Source organism: Prionailurus bengalensis, chromosome E4, assembly GCF_016509475.1.
Source record: "Prionailurus bengalensis isolate Pbe53 chromosome E4, Fcat_Pben_1.1_paternal_pri, whole genome shotgun sequence".
Taxonomy (NCBI): domain Eukaryota; kingdom Metazoa; phylum Chordata; class Mammalia; order Carnivora; family Felidae; genus Prionailurus; species Prionailurus bengalensis.
In genome coordinates, this window is record NC_057360.1 from 10,485,049 (window position 1) to 10,504,512 (window position 19,464).

General features: G+C 36.4%; 1 protein-coding gene across 9 annotated transcripts in view; it reads left to right on the top strand.

Annotated features, from left to right (window-relative positions):
* DCAF6 (DDB1 and CUL4 associated factor 6) overlaps positions 1-19,464 on the top strand; it is a 136,433-nt gene that overhangs the window by 16,274 nt on the left and 100,695 nt on the right. For all 9 annotated transcript variants that reach the window (XM_043567661.1, XM_043567662.1, XM_043567660.1 and 6 more), the window contains exons 2-4: positions 140-201; positions 8,905-8,997; positions 18,604-18,789. In XM_043567661.1, coding sequence (XP_043423596.1) covers positions 140-201; positions 8,905-8,997; positions 18,604-18,789 — 341 coding nt within the window. The remainder of the gene's footprint in view (positions 1-139; positions 202-8,904; positions 8,998-18,603; positions 18,790-19,464) is intronic.

Genomic DNA, 19,464 nt, shown 5'->3' on the forward strand with positions numbered 1-19,464 from the left:
TGAGGTGGTATCACTCAGCTTCTAAGTGGGAGTTGAAGTTAGAGCTGCCTCATGCGGGATCCTGGGCTCTTAACTTCTTTGTTATACTTTCTTCATCAAGAATGACTTATAACTTATTTAGTTTGTTTTTTTTAAACAGGAAGAAGAGAATTTATCCAAAGATTGAAACTTGAAGCAACCCTGAATGTGCATGATGGCTGTGTAAGTAATAATTAATTCTCCACTATGAAGGACCTTAATACCAAGTGCTCAATATTTGATGAAATGCCCCATCCTCTTTGAAGAGATTATGAATAACTGTAATAAAAAATGGGAGAATGAAGTTTGACGTTAAAACATAAAGTTTATTTTGATTTTAGGAAAGTATGTGGGAGATTTTTAAGAGTACAGATGAGTTTTCTAATATTATCAAAAGGCTTCCCTCTCCCTCAACGGTACTGCTTTAATGATTACTAGTGGTCACTTCTCAGGAAATTTAGACATTAATTGAACACATGTTCTTTTTTGAAATATTTTTTCTCTTGGTTTCTGCTAACACCACACTCTCTTGGTTCTCTCTGTATCTCATTGACTCACCGCGTCTTCTCTGTCCTCTAGCTGACTCCTCCGCTTCTTGACCTTCAGTTGTTGGATGTACTGCGACTTTGTCCTGGCTCCTCCCACCCTCTTTTCTCTTCACTTTTCTGAGACACGCTATCCGGTCCCACGGCTAAAAAACCATGACTTCCAGCTCTCTATTTCTTCCCCAAACTCCAGATTCACGTATCCAGCTCTCTACTGGTTGCATGTCTAATGGGCGTGCCAGATTTAACAGGGCCAAAACAGAATCCTTTTCCTTTTAATTCCTGTTCTGAAAATTTCAGGCAATGCTTTTTCATATACTCATCAGGTGGATTTAGCAATTATCAAGATTGGGACATGTTTGGGGCGCCTGGGTGGCTCAGTCGGTTAAGCGTCCGACTTTGTCTCAGGTCGTTATCTTAACAATTTGTGGGTTCGAGCCCCGCATCGGGCTCTGTGCTGACAGCTCAGAGCCTGGAGCCTGCTTCAGATTCTGTGTCTCCCTTTCTCTTTGCTCCTCCCATGCTTGCTCGCTCGCTCTATCCCTCAAAAATAAACATTAAAAAAAAAAATTTTTTTTTAATATTGGGATATATTTTCCATTTCATTTTTCTCAGAATATCATAATACCCTAGATATTATGTCATTTCTTTCACTCCTGTGTGTAGCCAAAAAGCAATGTACATTTTCTTATGTAACCAAAATGCTATTATGTAATTTAACAAGATTGACAGTATATTTTTGGTATCATCTGATATACAGTCCATAATTAAATTTCTCTTATTATTTAAAATGTCTTTTTATAGTTGTTTGTTCAAAAGAGGTTCCAGGCAAAGTTTATTCCTTGATTGCCAGGCCTCTTCTTTTTTCTAGTTTTTATTTAAATTCTAGTTAGTTAACATACAGTGTAATATTAGTTTCAGGAGTAGCATTTAGTGATTCATTACTTACATACAACACCCAGTGCTCATCATAAGTGCCCTGCCTCTCAAATCACTATTAAAGTAGAGCAGGCTTCCCCTTCTTTGTTCCTGCCATTGACTTGTTACAGAGTGTAAGTCAGTTTTCCTGTAGACTGTCACACATTCCAGATACTATTTTGGTTTCTTGTGGTGTCATTTAACTTGTTTTTATATACTTTGTATTTCCAGTGCGGTATTATGGAATTATAATTATGCTGTAAATACAGTTCAGGTATATGTATTTATTTTAAAGCTAAAAACCATTTTTGGAGGGAGCGGACCAAAATAATATATGCGCATGGTTCAAATGGATCATAACAAAAGTAACAGATGTGTCTCACTCTCCCTTATTCCTATCCTTTTTTCCAAAAACAACCTCTTTGAATCATTTTTCATTTCAGATCTTCTGATGATTTCTTTTGTATCTCCATGTAATACTCTTACATTGATCTTTTTTGAATTGGCAACTTCAAACATCATCTACTGAGTTCCTGCCATGATAGAGAATTTAACTCATTTATAGAACTCTCTCACTTTCTAAGATGTAGGCTTCTCAGAATTTTTATATTACTGTTCTTAGTCTCTACACTAAACAACATACATAAACATCCTTTTGTTTTTTCTGTCATTTATAGACGGTATCTCTTGAATTTCCATTCTGTAAGGTAGAGACTTTTAATTCTTTCATCCTTCCCTCCACCTTTTTTGTTTAAGATTTTATTTATTTATTTATTTTTTTTTTTAATTTTTTTTCAACGTTTATTTATTTTTGGGACAGAGAGAGACAGAGCATGAACGGGGGAGGGGCAGAGAGAGAGGGAGACACAGAATCGGAAACAGGCTCCAGGCTCTGAGCCATCAGCCCAGAGCCCGACGCGGGGCTCGAACTCACGGACCGCGAGATCGTGACCTGGCTGAAGTTGGACGCCCAACCGACTGCGCCACCCAGGCGCCCCTAAGATTTTATTTTTAAGTAATCTCTATACCCAGCATGGGGCTTAAACTCAGAACCCCGAGATCAAGAGTTGAATGCTCTATGGACTGAGCCAGCCAGGCACCCCTTCTCTCCACCTATTTATCTCTGTTTCACACCTCTGTCAGCTTGTATGCTTTTATATTGTCATATTGGTTGTATGTACCCTTTATTTTGTAGTCCTGGTTATCTTTTATTATTTGTCTATGTATTCTTAAAGTCAAAGTGTGGTAAACAGTGTTATAAGTCTTATATGTATATGTACTTTTCTGAGTTTCTGTTATATCCTTCAAAATAAGGAGAGGGTAGAAAGAAAATTTATAAAGAAAATTATGTGATGTATCATCTGTCCATAATACTCTACTGCTCAAAACTCTCCAGTCGATTTCCAGCGTACTTCTAGTGAACGCCAAGGCCTTGTTGCTTCCAGGCCCTGTGATTTGGCGCAAGCGGCTCTCTCCAGTTTCATCCTGTACTGTGGTCTCTGTTACGCATATTTGTTCTAGTCACACTCATCTCTTTGCTGTTCCTCGAATACGCCAAGTCCGCCTCTGCCTTGTATGTTTTATGCCTTTTACTCAGAACTCTTACTCCATATAACTGTAAAGCTTACCTCCACATTTCATTTAGCTCTACGTATTACCAGGACTTGATATTTCCTGTCTGTGTTTGATAATAGCCATTCGGGTATGCATGAGCTGATCTCTCACTACTGTTTTGATTTGCATTTCCCTCATGATCAGTGATGTTGAGTAGCCTTTCATATATTTTTTTTGCCATTTGTATATCTTTGGAAAATGTCTATTTAGATTCTTTGCCCTTAAAAATCAGATTATTTGGGGTTTTTTGTTGTTATTGTTAACTGATTATATGAGCTCCTTATATATTTTAGATATTAGCCCCTTGTCAAATTATGGTTTGCATATATTTTCTCCAATTCTCTAGGGTTCCTGTTCATTTTGTTGATATCTGTTGCTGTGCAGAAGCTTCTGAATTTGATTTAGTCCCACTCGTTGATTTTTGCTTTTGTTCCTTGTGCTTTTGGTGTCATATCTAAAAAAATGACTACCCAGGTCAAGGAGTTTTTCACTGTTTTTCTTCAGGTCTTATGTTTATAAGTCTTATCCATTTCTTTCTTTCTTTTTTTTTTTTTTTTTGCTTTTATTTATTTCTTTATTTTTGTCTTATCCATTTCAAGTTAATTTTTTTGATTTTGTATGTGAACATCCAGTTTTCCCAAAACCATTTATTGAAAAGACTGTCCTTTCTCCATTGAATATTCTTGGATCCTTTGTTGTAAATTAATTGACCACATATGTATGGGTTTTTTGGGCTCTATAGTCTGTTGCATTGGTCTGTGTGTCTGTTTTTATGTCAATACCATATTATTTTGATTACTGTAACTTTGTAATATAGTTTAAGTCAGAAGTGTGATGCCTCCAGCTTTGTTTTTCTTCCTCTGTGGTTCCATACAACTTTAGGTTTGTTTTTTCTCTTTGTGTGAAAAATGCCATTGGAATTTTAATAGAGATTGCCCTGAGTCTATAGATGGCTTTGGGTAGTATGGACATTTTGATAAAATTAAGACTTCCAGTACATGAACTCGGCGTATCTTTCTATTTATTTGTGTCTTCTTCATTGTCTTTCATCAATATTGTGTAGATCTCAGTGTACAGATCTTTTACCTCTTTGGTTAAATTTATTCCTAAGTATTTTATTGTTTTTGATGCTATTGTAACTTGGCATTAAATAGTTGATTGTTAGTATGTAGATATGTGAGTGATATTTGTTTGTTGATTCTATATCTTGAAACTACTAAATTCATTTATTAGTGCTAACAGTTTGTTGGTGGAATCTTCAGGGTTTTCTATGTATAAAGATCATGTCATCTGCCAGCAGACACCATTTTACTTCATCATTTTCAATTTGGATGCCTTTTATTCTTTCTCTTGCCTAATTGTTCTGGTCACGACTCCAGTACTATGTTAAATAAAAGTGATGAGAGTAGTTACCCTTCTCTTGTTCCTAATCTCAGAGGAAAAGCTTTCAGCTGTTCACCATTGAGTATGATGTTAACTGTGGGTTTGTTATATACAGCCTTTAAATTGGTGAGATAATATTCCTTCTATATTTAGTTTGTTGAGAATTTTTATTGTGAAAGATGTTGAATTTTGTCAGATGTTTTTTCTATATATATTGAAGTGATCATATGATTTTTATCATTCATTATATTAATGTGGTATATCACATTTATTGATTTGTGTATACTGAGCCATCCTTGTATCTCAGGGCTACATCCCACTTAGTCATGCTGTATGATCCTTTTAATGTGCTGCTGAATTTGATTTGCTAGTATTTTGTTGAGAATATTTATATGTACATTCATCAGGAATATTGGCATGTAGTTTCCTTCTGTTGTAATACCTTATCTGGCTTTGGTGTTAGGGTAATGCTTGCCTCAGAAAATGAATTTGGGCATGTACCCTCCTCTTCAGTTTTTTGGAAGAGTTTGAGAAGGATTGGTGTTTATTCTTTAAATGTTTGGTAAATATTTAAAGCCCCTGAGGCCATTTGATCCTGGGCTTCTCTCTCTCTCTCACTCACCCACTCTCACTCTAATATTTATTGTTGAGAGAGCAAGAATTTCAAGCAGGCTCTCTGTCAGTGCAGAGCCCGATATGGGGCTCAGACTCTCGAACTGTGAGATAATGACCTGATCCAAAATCAGGAGTTCAACCGAATGAGCCACCTACACGCTCCTTTTTTTTTTTTTTTTTTTTAAAGGTTTTTGATTACTGATTCAGTCCCCTTACTTGTTAGTGGCCAATTCAGAATTTTTATTTTTTCATGATTCAGGTTAGGTAGGTTATACTAAAAAGTAAGTTGTCTAGTTTGTTGGTGTGTAAGAGACTGTGTTCTCTTACAGTCCTTTGTATTTCTGTGGTATCATTTGTAATCTCTTTTATAATTTTATTTATTTGGATCTTCTCTCTTTTTTCCTTGCTAGTCTAGTTAAAGGCTTGTCATTTTTTTTCTTTTCAAAAAACCAACTGTTAGTCTTATTGATCTTTTTTATTGTTTCTGTATTCTTTATTTCATTTATTTATGCTCTGATCTTTGTTGTCTCCTTTCTTCTGCTAACTTCGGGTTTAGTTTGTTTTTCTTTTTCTATTTCCTTAATATGTTAAGTTCTGTTGCTTTTTTGTGATCTTTCTTTTTTCTTACATAGGCATTTATTGCTATAAAATTCCTGCTTAGAACTGTGTTTGCAGCATCCCATGTGTTTTATTTCCATTTTTGTTTATTTCAAGATATTTTTTTTTGACCCATTTGTTGTCCAAGAGTGTATTATTTAATTTCGATATGTTGGTGAAATTTCCAGTTTTCCTTCTGTTTAATTTCTAGTTTTCACCATTATGGTCAGAAAGATACTTAGTATGCCTTAACTCTTTTAAAATTTGCTAATATTTGTTTTGTGATTTAGCATGATTTATCCCGGAGAATGTTCTGTGTGCACTTGAGAGGAATGTCTGTTCTGCTATTTGATGAACTATTCTGTGTATGTCTAAATGTTGATCTAAGGTGTAGTTCAATTCTAATGTTTTCTTATTGATTTTCTGTCTGTATGATTTATCCATTGTTGAAAATGGGTTATTGAAGTCTGCTGTTTTTTCATCTGTTTCTCCTTTACATCTGGTATAGTAATTTTAAAAAACATTTAGACATTCTAGTAGAAATCTAGTGATACCATGTTGTTGTTTTAATTCTCTGTCCTGTTTTTGCATATTTGTCTATATTGCACAAACTTTCTAAACTCACTTATTAGTTCCAGTACTTATATTGTCTTTTTAATATTCTGAAGACTTGGTACAGAATTCTCATTACTTAATTATTTTTAAATGTTTGGCAGAATTCACCAGTAAAGCCATCTGGGCCTTGAGTTTTCTTTGTGGAAAACTCTAACTATAATCCCCTAATAAAAATAGATTATATTTTGAGTGAATTTTGTTTAGTATGTGTGTTTCAAGGAGTTTGTCAGTTTCATCCATGTTGTTGCATTAATGGCATAAAGTTGACCATAGTGTTCCCTTAATGTTTAGGTATTTGTAGAATATGTAGTTAGTGATGGATATCACCTTTCTCATTTCTCATATTGATAATATGTTACCCTGACCCCCCTTTTTTTCTTGATTAGTCTGACAACATGTTCATTAATTTTATTTGTCTTGTCAGAGAATCAGCTTCTAGTGTTTTCGCGTATGTTTCTTTTTTTTTCTTTTTTCTTTTTTTTTCTGTTTTCTGTGGTTTCATTGATTCCTGCTCTGATACTCATTATTTGTAATCTGATGCTGACTTTGGGTTTTACTTGTTCTTTTTATAATTTTGTTTAATAGAAGTTGAGGTCACTGATAGGGGACCTTTATCTTTTCTAATATAGGTATTTTAGTGTTACAAGTTTACTTCTAAATACAGATTTAGTTGCAACCCATAAGATGAGATATGTTGTGCTTTCATTTTCATTCAGTTCAAAATACCTTCTAATTTATTAGGTAATTTCTATTTTGAGCATCTGTTATTTTGTAGTTTCCAAATATTTCTTTGTGTTAATGATTTTCATTTAGTTCCATTTTGGTCAGAAAACATACTCCGTATTTAGTTGAAATCCTTTAAAAATATTAAGATTTGTTTTATGGCCCATAAGTATTTTCTGTATTGGTAAATAGATTTTTGTGTACTTAAGAAGAAGGTGTAGGGGCACCTGGGTGGTTCAGTTAGTTGAGTGTCCAACTCTTGATTTCGGTTCAGGTCATGATCTCAGGGTCATGGGACTGAGCCCCATGTCGGGCTGCATGCTGGGTGTGGCACCTGCTTAGAATTCTTTCTCTTTCCCTCTGCCCCTCTCCCCTGCTTGCTTTCTCTCTTTCTTTCTGTCTCTCTCTCTCTAAAAAAAAGGGGGATGTGTATTCTGCTGTTTTTTAGTTGTTGCAGATGTTATAGTAAATTTGGTCGGTGTTATTCTGTCTTGACTGAAAGTGGGATCTATTTTTTTTTTAATTTAGATACAGTTCATATACCATACAATTCACCCACTTTAAGTGTGTAATTCAGTTTTTTTTTTAGTATGTTCATCAAGTTGTACCGTCCACCACTAATTCCAGTATATTTTCACCACCTGACAAAGAAGGTACATAGCAGTTATCATTCCCTCCCATTCCCCCTCCACCTAGCTGTTGGCAATCACTAATCTACTTTCTGTCTCTACAGATATGCCTGTTTTAGAATTTTGAAATAAATGGAATCATATAATATGTGACCTTTCAGATTGGCTTCCTTCACTCAGCGTAATGTCTTCAAAGTGTATCCATGTTGCAGCTTGTGTCGCTGCTTCATGTTGCTGCTGAGTATTTCCTTGTATGCGTATTTTGTTAGGAGCAAATGGATAGTGACATTTTGTTTATCCATTCTTTCATAAATGTTGGGGTTGCTTCGCTATTTGGCTCTTAGGAGTAATGCAGCTCTGGTTTTTGTGTACACGTTTTTGTTTGGTCCATGTTTTCAATTCTCTTGGATATATCCTTGTTGTAGAATTGCTGGGTCATAGGGTCGCTCTGTTTCAGTTTTTGAGGAACTGCCAATCTGTTTAAATAGCAGCACAATTTTGCATTCCTACCAACAATGTATAAGGATTCCAATTTCTTGACAATCTAGCTAACTTACTCTTTTGTGTCATTTTTTTTTTTTTTTAATCATTATAGCCATCCTTCTGGGTGGGAAGTGGTCATTCATTGTGGTTTTAATTTTCATAAAGACTGATACCTGTGTTTCCTTCTAAGTTTTATAGTTTGGGCTCTTACATTTAGGTTTTTTTTTTTTTAGCATTTTCAGTTAATTTCTGTCTGTGGTGTTCCTTTCCTTGCGTATATCCAGTTGTCTCAGCACTATTTGTTGAAAAAATATTCTTTTTCCTTAGAATGGTCTTAGATCCCTTGTCAAAAATTACTTGGCCATAAATGTACAGGTTTATTTCTGGACTCCCAATTCCATTCCATTGATTTAAATTTGTGATCATGACAATACCACACAGCCTTGATTACTATAGCTCTGAGTAAGTTCTTTTAATTTTTTTTTTTTTAAGGTGGCCTGGTTTTATGTTTCTGGGTACAAAATGAATCAATTAAAATAAATTTAAACAATAACATTTAAAGACTCAGTCATTTCGTTGTGAATTTACAGAACGTTATATTTACTAAGCAGCTGTGTTTTCAATAGGTAAAGTGGTAAATACTGCTTATCATAGATGCAACTTTATTAGTGATAATAAATTTTGAACCGTCAGTTAACTGAAAGATGGCATACTTGTTTTTATGTCCAGTTTTTGCTTAAATTTACATTTTGTTTTCTTTTTAGGTTAATACAATCTGTTGGAATGAGACTGGAGAATATATTTTATCTGGCTCAGATGACACCAAGTTAGTAATTAGTAATCCTTACAGCAGAAAGGTAAAGTGGTTTAAAAAATCTATCATTTCATGAGAAAAATTAAGCTAAAAATTAAGAAACTGTAAATGATTATGGAATGGCCATTTGTAACAAAATATCCTTCTTATTTTGCTACAGTTAGTTATATAATTTGGAAGTTGTTATATGAATATCCCTTAGTCTTCTTAGGAAAACATTAGATTTCACTGGGCTTTTGACTCCAGCAAATTTGAATATGCTTCGCTGTATCCACCTGGGTAAAATTGCCAAAAGTAACATTATCTCAATAAATCATTCTTTGGGGGGAAAAGGACAATGTGATTTTTTTTTTTTCTTTAATGCTCAAAAAATCTACCCTTCAGCCAAGTGGTTTAAGATATTATCAGTTTGAAAAAACAGTATTTAGGTTCTAGTGAAATGCTTCATGATATCTACTACCGTAAACTGGCATATAATATTGAGTTTTAGCATTATTTCTCATTTTTAGTGGCTCTTCTCTCTATATGGAGAAACCATACACCTATTTTTGTATCAGTGAGAACTTGGTAGATTGTCAGACCAAACACTCATTTAAAATGGTAGCAACCTGGGGTGCCTGGGTGGCTTAGTCGGTTAAGCACCTGACTTCGGTTCAGGTCATGTCTCACGGCTCTTGAGTTTGAAGCCTACATCAGTTTCTCTGCTGACAGCTCAGAGCCTAGAGCCTGCTTCAGATTCTGCATCCTTCTCTTGCTCTGCCCCTCCCCCACTCATAGTCTGTCTGCCTGTCTGTCTCTTTCTCTCTCTCTCTCAAGAATAAATAAACATTAAAAAAATTTTTTTAAATAAAATAGTAGGAACCTTAAGAATAAATTATTCACATATTTCTTGTTTTTCCACATTTAAACAGTTAAGATATTCTAATAAATGTTTGTGGTCCTTCAGTCTGAATGAAGTTCATATTGAAGATATTCTTGATTAAGAGACAGGTCATAATTTTGTTTCAGAAATAGCTTTACTTAATTGTCCTGACTTAGCAGAGGGAAACTTGATATTTTCAAATCCTACTTGTTTTAGGTCTGCAATTACTAGGTCTTTTAAGGTGCCTGGACCCAATTCCAGTGTGGAGCTTGGGGCCTGGCTCAGTGGCATATTGAAGCATTCTGATCTCCCAAATGTGGAGGCCCTCTGAAAAAGGCCAAAAAAGCTGTCTTCTTGGGTTTTTATGGAGGCTTCATTACATAGTCCATGGTCCTGACTGATTGTCTTTAATCACTGACTGAGTCAACCTCCAGCCCCTCGCCACTCCCAAGTTGCAGCTCTCTAATCTTACGATTGCCCTTTCTTGCAACCAGTTGCCACCCTCTGGTGGATTCCAAAAGTCACCTCCATTGATAACAAGACACCCATGTCACCTTTATGTCTCTGAAGCATTTTCAAAAACCATTGAGCAAGACCAGATATATCAGAGAAATAGATTTTGGTCATCTGAATGACCAAAGATTTATTTATTTTTTTTTTAAATGTTCGTTTGTTTTGAGTGGGGGGCGGGGTGGGGGGGAGGGGCAGAGAGACAGAGAATCCGAAGCAGGCTCTGTGCTGTGAGTAGAGGGCCCGATGTAGGGCTCGGGCTCCATACCATGAACCATGAGATCATGACCTGAGCTGAAATCAAGAGTCAGATGCTTAACCAACTGAGCCACCCAAGCACCCCCAAAGGTATATTTCTTATAAATCATTATATTGTACTAGGACAACCTTTTTGTTACAATAGAGGAAATTTCCTGGAATGATGTAATGATGTATGTTTGGAATGCTTTTTGACCCATCACTCTCAGAATTTTAATGCTAACAGTATTCATAGTAGTTGTCTAAACACCAATGGAATAATCTTTTTGTTTTTGAAAAGATGCAGAGCTTCACTTTTTTTAAATTGTATTAAAATACACATAACGTAATATTGACTATCTTAATCATTTTTAATGTTTGTGTTCGGTGACATTAAGTATATTTACATTGTTGATGTTATCAGCACATCAGGCTACAGAACTATTTTCATCTTGCAAAACTGAAACTCTGTACCCATTAAACAAGAACTCCTTTTTCTTCCCTCCTCCCTCCAGTCCTTGGCAACCACCGTTCTCCTTTTTGTCTCTATGAATGTGACTACTTCAGATACCTCATATAAGTGTTTATATGATATTTGTCTTTTTATTACTGCATATTTCACTTAGCATGATGTCTTTAACGTTCAAACATGTTCCAGCGTGTGTCAAGATTTTCTTTTTTAAGCCTGAATATTCTGTTGCATGTACATACCACATTTTGTTTATCCATTCATCTTTCAGTGGACACTTGTGTTACTTCCACCATTGTGATATTGTGAATAATGGTACTATTATCAACATAGGTGTTCACCTCTCTCTCCAAGTCATTGCTTTCGATTATTTTGTCACCATACTCAATGGAATAATTTTTAGAAGGTCTTGTTTCTTCTTTATTTGCTTATTTTTGGAAAGAGGACATTCACTTTGATGGCATGGTTCCCAATAGAATATGTATATTTAAAAAGTGCTTACTCCTTGTTGCCAGTTTAAGAAATGATTAATCAGATAATACTTTTAAAAAGTTTAAATATAACAAGACTTTATCTTTTTCATGTAGTGGTCTTCATAGATCCAAATTTGCTATCAGATTGAAATAGTAAAAAAATATATAAACATAGATGATTAATTACATAGGAAAATAGACAGTTTTTAATATTTGTTTATTTATTTATTTAGAGAGTGTGTGAGCAGGGGAGGGGCCAAGGAGGAGGGAGAGAATCCCAAGCAGGCTCTGTATTGTCAGCACAGAGCCCCACATGGGGCTCGATCTTACGAACCATGAGATCCTGGTCTGACCCTAAATCAAGAGTCTGATGCTTAACTGAATGAGCCACCCAGGTGCCCAAAATAACGTTTTTTGATCCTGAGTCAAATATTATCTGTTCTTAGAGTTTGACTTTATTTTTGAGGTCATGGAAAGACCTCATGGAAAGATGACCTCATTAATCATGGAAAGATTAATGCAAATAGAATTTTGAAATGTTTATTTTTTTACAGAGTAAGAGTTTGGAGGCATACCTTATCGATGGTAACTTCTTAGTTGTATGTGTCATCTGTGTCAAATGTATAAAATGGAGACGTTTCTTTTTCCAATAATTATAGTCTAATTTACTTGAACCCATCCTCCCATTGAAAACAACTAAAATATTCTTGATTGAAGACTTTAAATATTATTGTAAAGAAAAAAAATTGTCCTGAAAGTAACAAAGAACTGCCTTGATAGTAAGGGATTATCAGTCCAAAATGTAGGGAAAAGTGAATCCAGAGAAGTGAGCATGAGAGCCACTTTCTCCCTGAAGATATTTGTTAGTCCAGGCATATATAAACTTTAATCTTGATGGCCTTGAAGGTCAAGGTAGACAGAAACAAAGCTTAGGACCCAAATCAGATATGGATTCCTATAGCAGACCCTCCAAAGTATGCTGGGACACTCCTCCTGCCACACCTCAAAAACCGAAGGAAGGTAGCCTTGTAACACCTAATATAAAAGAAATCCTGAGTGTACCACGTATGCAAAATTTTTCTTGATTTGGTTTCAGCCAGCTCCCTGGGTGACTGTCAGTTAAGTGTCTGACTTCAGCTCAGGTCATGATTTTGCAGTTTGTGAGTTTGAGCCCCGCATCAGTCTCCCTGCTATCAGTGCAGAGCCCACTTCAGATTCTCTGCCACCCTCTCTCTCTGCCCCTCCCCTGCTTGTTCTCTCTCTCTCTCTCAAAAATAAATAAACATTAAAAAATTTATAATAAATCTTAAAAAAATAAATCTTGATTTAATAAAATCCATCTCAATTTACGAACAATACGTGACATGTCAATACATGTATTTGTGTATCTGGTGCTTTTGTTTCTGAAGCTGTGCGTAAGCCATGCATAAATCATGAATTGTTAGAATGATGTCTGCTGAATGTGACTAAAGCAAAGCCAGAGGCCTAGCAGATGAAGAAACCAATACATACACTGTATGTAGTGACTTTTATATAGTTAGCTACTTGGTAAGCCATGCTAAAATACCTGACAGAGTTAAAGGCTGTCATACCTATCTTGTTTAAAAGATTTACATTAATTATTTTCTCTGTTTTTTTTTTTTTACCTTAATCTATCAGATCTTAGTGTCTTACTCTTAGAGGAATGAAAGATTTTGAAGGCATTTAACAGACAAATTTTGTTCTCCATTGGCTTTGATTGATGGAGGTGCAAAAAACACCCCCCTTTTTTTCTTTGACCCTAATTAGATGTGCATTATATATGTAAGACTTACTGCGTAGGAATTTATGGTTCTCAGTAAATTTGTATTTTGGCCATAACCTTATAACCTAGGTCTTAAATAAAATGAGGTGTTTTAAATATTCAAATTGGTTGAGGTAAATAGCTGCTAATATTCATTACGATTTATGTTACGATTTGGTGTGGTACTCTCTGTTAAGAATTTGGCAGTTAGTGTCACACAGTAAATACTCACTTAAAACCAAACCCAATATAAAGTTGAAATATATTTTCCTAACTTTGTTTTAAAATTTTAAAATGTAGGGAAAATTTGAAAAAATAATACAGTGAGCATCCACAAATAGATTTTTTTTTAAGCACTTGAGCACAAGTTGGAGGCCTCATGCCTTTCATGAATACTTTGGTATATATCTACTAAGAACAAGAACATTATCTTATTTTTTTATGTATACCAAAGAGATCAAACAAGGTCATACTCTGACTTATTTCAGGTCTCATACCATAAACATGCTATGTCCTTTTCGTGATATATTCTGTCATGTTTTTCCATTTTTATCCTTTTTATTAGCGATTTCGCTATTTTTTTTAAGTTTATTTTTTTGAGAACGAAAGAGGAAGAGAGTGCGTGTGCGCTCACACAAGCAGGAGAGGGGCAGAGAGAGGGAGACACTGAATCCAAAGCAGAGAATGTGAAGCAGGCTCCAGGCTCTGTCAGGGCAGAACCCGACATGGGGCTTGAACTCATCAACCATGAGCCAAAGTCAGACACTTAACCTCCTGAGCCACACAGGCACCCCAATGATGACTTCACTGTTTAAAATGTCCCTAGCCTAGGTATCATGCTGAAGTATTATCTTGTGTTTCTAAGCACAAGAAGCCTGGGATATTTCTTGTGGAGAAAATATATTAAATAAGCTTCATGTAGGCATGAATTATAATGTTGTTAGCTATGAGTTCAATGCTAATGAATCAACAGTATACAATAAATAAGGTCTTTAATTTTTTTTTAATGTTTGTTTATTTTACAGACAGAGACAGAGTGTGAGTGGAGGAGGAACAGAGAGAGAGAGGGAGACACAGAATCTGAAGCAGGCTCTAGGCTTCGAGCTGTCAGCACAGAGCCTGACGTGGGGTGCAAACCCACAAACCATGAAATCACAACCTGAGCCGAAGTCGGATGCTTAACCAGCTGAGCCACCCAGGTGCCCCAATGAGGTCTTTAAACAGAAACATATAAAACAAGGCTGTGTAGGGGCACCTGGGAGGCTCAGTTTAAGCATCTGATTCTTGACTTCGGCTCAGGTCATGATCATGGTTCAAGGGATCAAGCCCAACATGGGGCTCTGTGCTGATGGCGTGGGATTCTCTCTCTCCCTCTTTCTCTGCCCCTTCCCCCTAACACACCGTCTTTCTCTCAAAATAAATAAATAAACATTAAACAATATTAAAACAAGGCTATGTATTGATTGAGAAAAATGTTGTGGCCAGAGGCTCAAAGGAACCTAACCATGTGTTTCCCTCGGAGCAGTATTTCAGTACTTATTAATTCAGTATTTGTGCTGACTTTATAAAACATAACTATCAGGAATGATGAGAATCGACTGTATGCTATTATATATATGATACATATATGATTTTCTACATTACGCATGCACATACGTACATATGGTCTGTACTCACCTTTCCTCGTTTTTTCATCACATTCTGTCACTGCCATTCCTCCTTCAACCCAAGCTCCATCCGTCTTTTCATTTAGTCCTTGTATTTGCTCAGTCTCCTTTACAACCATTTGTCTGATGTTTTCTTTATGAGTAGATTAAAATTAAACATTTTAGCTAAAAATTCTCCACAAATAACATTGTGTGGTACATGATATTAGTCTGTCCTCTTATTGGTGATAAGTTTGATCTTTCCATTTTGCAGGTATGCTGACCTTTTGTAATTAATAAGATGTTTGTGAAGTGGTATTTTGAAACTGTGTGAATATTCTCTTTCATAACAGTCTTAGAGTGATTTTAGTGTTGATTCTTGCCTTAATTAGTTGTTAAAATGTAGTTACAAAATAGTGATTTTTAATTGTCATTCCTTCTACATTTTTCAATTGACATTTTTCTGTAATAAGAGCATTTCCTTTGTCCCTAGCATTTTTTTGAAAAATCACTTTTAGGATAATAGATTTTTATTTTTTTAAATTTTTTTTCAACGTTTTTATTTATTTTTGGGACAGAGAGAGACAGAGCATGAATGGGGGAGGGGCAGAGAGAGAGGGAGACACAGAATCGGAAACAGGCTCCAGGCTCCGAGCCATCAGCCCAGAGCCTGACGCGGGGCTCGAACTCACGGACAGTGAGATCGTGACCTGGCTGAAGTCGGACGCTTAACCGACTGCGCCACCCAGGCGCCCCATAAAGTTTATTTATTTTGACAGAGAATAGGGGAGGGCAGAGAGAGAGGGAGAGAATCCCAAGCAACCCCCCACTGTCAGCACAGAGCCCAATTCAGGGCTCAAACCCATGAACCGTGAGGTCATGACCTGAGCCAAAACTAAGAGTTGGATACTTAACCGACTGAGCCACCAAAGTGTCCCAAGGGATTACAGACTTTTAAAAATTCAATATATTATAATCTATTACTGATACAGTTTTCTTTTAAGTTTATTCATTTATTTTGATAGAGCATGTAAGCAGGGGAGGGGCAAAGAGGGAGAAAGAGAATCTCAAGCAGGCTCTGCACTGACAGTGCGTGGGGCTCTAACCCACTAACTGTGAGATCATGACCAGAGGCAAAGTTGGACGCTTAACTGAATGAGCCACCCAGGTGGCTGATACACCGATACACTTTTTGATGCTTGAATTGCCTCAGTTTGTTCGGTGGGACATTTAAAGCCAACTTTGTGTCTATGTTTTGACATGCTGTTATATTTTTCAACACATTTTTTAAAGCACACCAGATACTCACATTGAACTAAATTCTCATTGTGCGTACATTGTTGGGATGTACCGTAACTCATTTAATAAGTCTCCTGTGTTTTGCTGTTGTGACTAGCTCAGTACATAATTTTGTGCATTTTTTCTTGTATTGTTGGAGGTGTATCTTAAGGTAAATTCCTAGAAATGGACTTGTCTGGTCAAAGTGTAAACACATGTGTGGTTTTGAGAGGTAACTGCTCAATTCCTCCCCGTTGGTCTTGTACCATGTGGTTCTCCCACAGAAATGCCGAAGAGCCTGTTCCCGTAGGCTCGCTTACATAGTGTGTTGTCAAACTTGGGAATTTTTGCCAATCTGAAAAGTGAGAATTAGTTTGTTAGTAGCTTTGGTTTGCATTTTCCTTATGAACAAAGTTGGGTGTTTTCTCACATTCTTTTTTTTTTTTTTTTTTTAACGTTTATTTATTTTTTGAGATAGAGAGAGACAGAGCATGAACAGGGAGGGGCAGAGAGAGAGGGAGACACAGAATCCAAAACAGGCTCCAGGCTCTGAGCTGTCAGCACAGAGCCCGACGCAGGGCTCGAACTCATGGACTACGAGATCATGACCTGAGCTGAAGTCGGAAGCTTAACCGACTGAGCCCCTCAGGTGCCCCTTTTCTCACGTTCTTTTTTTTTTTTAACGTTTATTTATTTTTGAGACACAGAGAGACAGAGCATGAACAGGGGAGGGGCAGAGAGAGAGGGAGACACAGAATCCGAAACAGGCTCCAGGCTCTGAGCTGTCAGCACAGAGCCCGACGCGGGGCTCGAACTCACGGACCGTGAGATCGTGACCTGAGCCAAAGTCGGACGCTTAACCAACCGAGCCACCCAGGCGCCCCTTTTCTCACGTTCTTAAGGGCTATTTGTATACCATTCAGTGAACTATCTATTTGGATCTTTTGCCCATTCAATTAAAAAAACTCAGGTTTTGGGGCGCCTGGGTGGCTCAGTCAGTTAAGCGGCCGACTTCGGCTTGGGTCATGATCTCACGGTCTGTAAGTTTGAGCCCCACGTTGGGCTCTGTGCTGACAGCTCGGAGCCTGGAGCCTGTTTCAGATTCTGTGTCTCCCTCTCTCTGACCCTCCCCCGTTCATGCTGTCTCTCTCTGTCTCAAAAATAAATAAACGTTTAAAAAAAAAATTAAAAAAAACCACAACAGGTTTTGTTAAGTTTCTTTCTCTCAATTTTTAAGAACTATTAGGAGAGTTGGTCATATATCTGCAGTGTATGTTGCAAATATTTGAATATTTATTTAAAACTTTATTTCTGTGGGGCGCCTGGGTGGCTCCCTCGGTTGAGCGTCTGACTTTGACTCGGGTCATGATTTCACGTTTCGTGGGTTTGAGCCCCGTGTCAGGCTCTTTGCTGACAGCTCAGAGCCTGGAGCCTGCTTCCGAGTCTATGTCTCCCTGTCTCTCTGCTCCTCCCCTACTCATGCTCTCTCTCTCTCTCTCTCTCTTAAAAAAAAACAAACCACATTTCTGTCACAGGAATTTTAAGGAATTAAATTAATTAATTAATGTTAAGGAATTAGATGTTGGGACTTCTGCTGTAGTTTCATCTGTACCATTTCATTATTTTGACTTCATGATTCATTTAAATTCAGTTTACTTTTATTTCTTTATCCTGAAAGGGAATAGCTTAAAAATTATCTAGTAAACAGTTTCAAAAGTCAGGATGGTCCTTTCTCCCCACCCCTGTACCCTCTCTCTAATCCTGAAAGTAACTTGTTGAAAGTAGATTATCTGAAAAATACAGGAAAATATTTTTAGAATAATAAAAATCATCTTCTCTGTCTCTATATATAATGGTCCTTTTTTTTAATTTACTGAGATTTTATGAATGAGCAGCTTCACCAAATAGGTGGAAGTATGTACATTTAATTTTCACAGTAGTATTCCTGTTGATGATACTTCTTCATATATCAGAGAGAAAAAAAGAAAATATCTGAGATTCTGATTTTTTTAAATTATAATCTTTTGGAATCAAATTATAATTTGAAAAAAATTTTTAATGTTTGTTTATTTTTGAGAGAGAGCGAGCCACAGAGTGTGAGGGGAGGACGGGCAGAGAGAGAGGGAGACACAATCTGAAGCAGACTCCAGGCTTTGAGCTGTCAGCACGGAGCCCTGTTGTCGGGCTTGAACTTGAACCACGAGATCATAACTTGCGCTGAAGTCGGACGTTTAACCGACTGAGCTACCCAGGCACCCCTCAGATAACCATTTTTTTATTGAGATAAGAATGTTAATGAAAATTTACTCCTGACCAAGATTATATGAAATATGAATGTTACTTTCTAAGAAATAATAAATTACCAAGAACTTCTTTGTCTTTCTGTTTTAGGTTTTGACAACAGTTCGTTCAGGGCACCGAGCGAATATATTTAGTGCAAAGTTCTTACCATGCACAAACGATAAGCAGATTGTTTCCTGCTCTGGGGATGGAGTAATATTCTATACCAATGTTGAGCAAGATGCAGAAACCAACAGACAATGCCAATTTACGTGCCATTATGGAACTACCTATGAGGTACAGTTTTACTGTGATTATATATATATGATCATATGTAAGTGTGTGCTTTTGCGTAAGTATGTATGTATGTGTAATTTTGTAACGTTTGTGTAAGTATGTATGTATGTGAACGTATGTACATTCGTGCATATGTAGAAACAGAAATTAGTGACAGACTACCTAGATTTCAGTAAAGTACTTGAGAGCATGTATGTTGATAGCCTTGTGAATAAAGAAATAAAATGTAATAGTAATAGGGTTTGTAATTGCAAACAGATGTCAGCCTTTAAAAATTCTTCTCTGTTACTGTGCTACAAACTTGTATACTAGGCTTCAGTGTCTTAAACACTTTATCAGTGTCTTACATAAAGTCATTGATGGCATGCTTATCAAATGTTCCCGGGGCAGAAAGAATGCTAGTACACTAGGCAAAAGAATCAGATTCCTCAAGGACATTAATAAGCTCAAGCCCTCTCCTGAATTAAGTGAGGTAAAATGAATTTAAGACTCAAGTATACAGCTTAACTTGTTCAGAAAAATTGCTTATTCTACAGAATGCTCTTTTAAAATCTTTTTGTGTCATTTCTTTGTATCAGAACATTCATTGGTTTCCCATTATTTGTGTTAACTTGATGTATCTTTTTCTGTGATTTTAATTTCAGTTCTCTGGTAACCTCATGTTTTGGTGTGTAC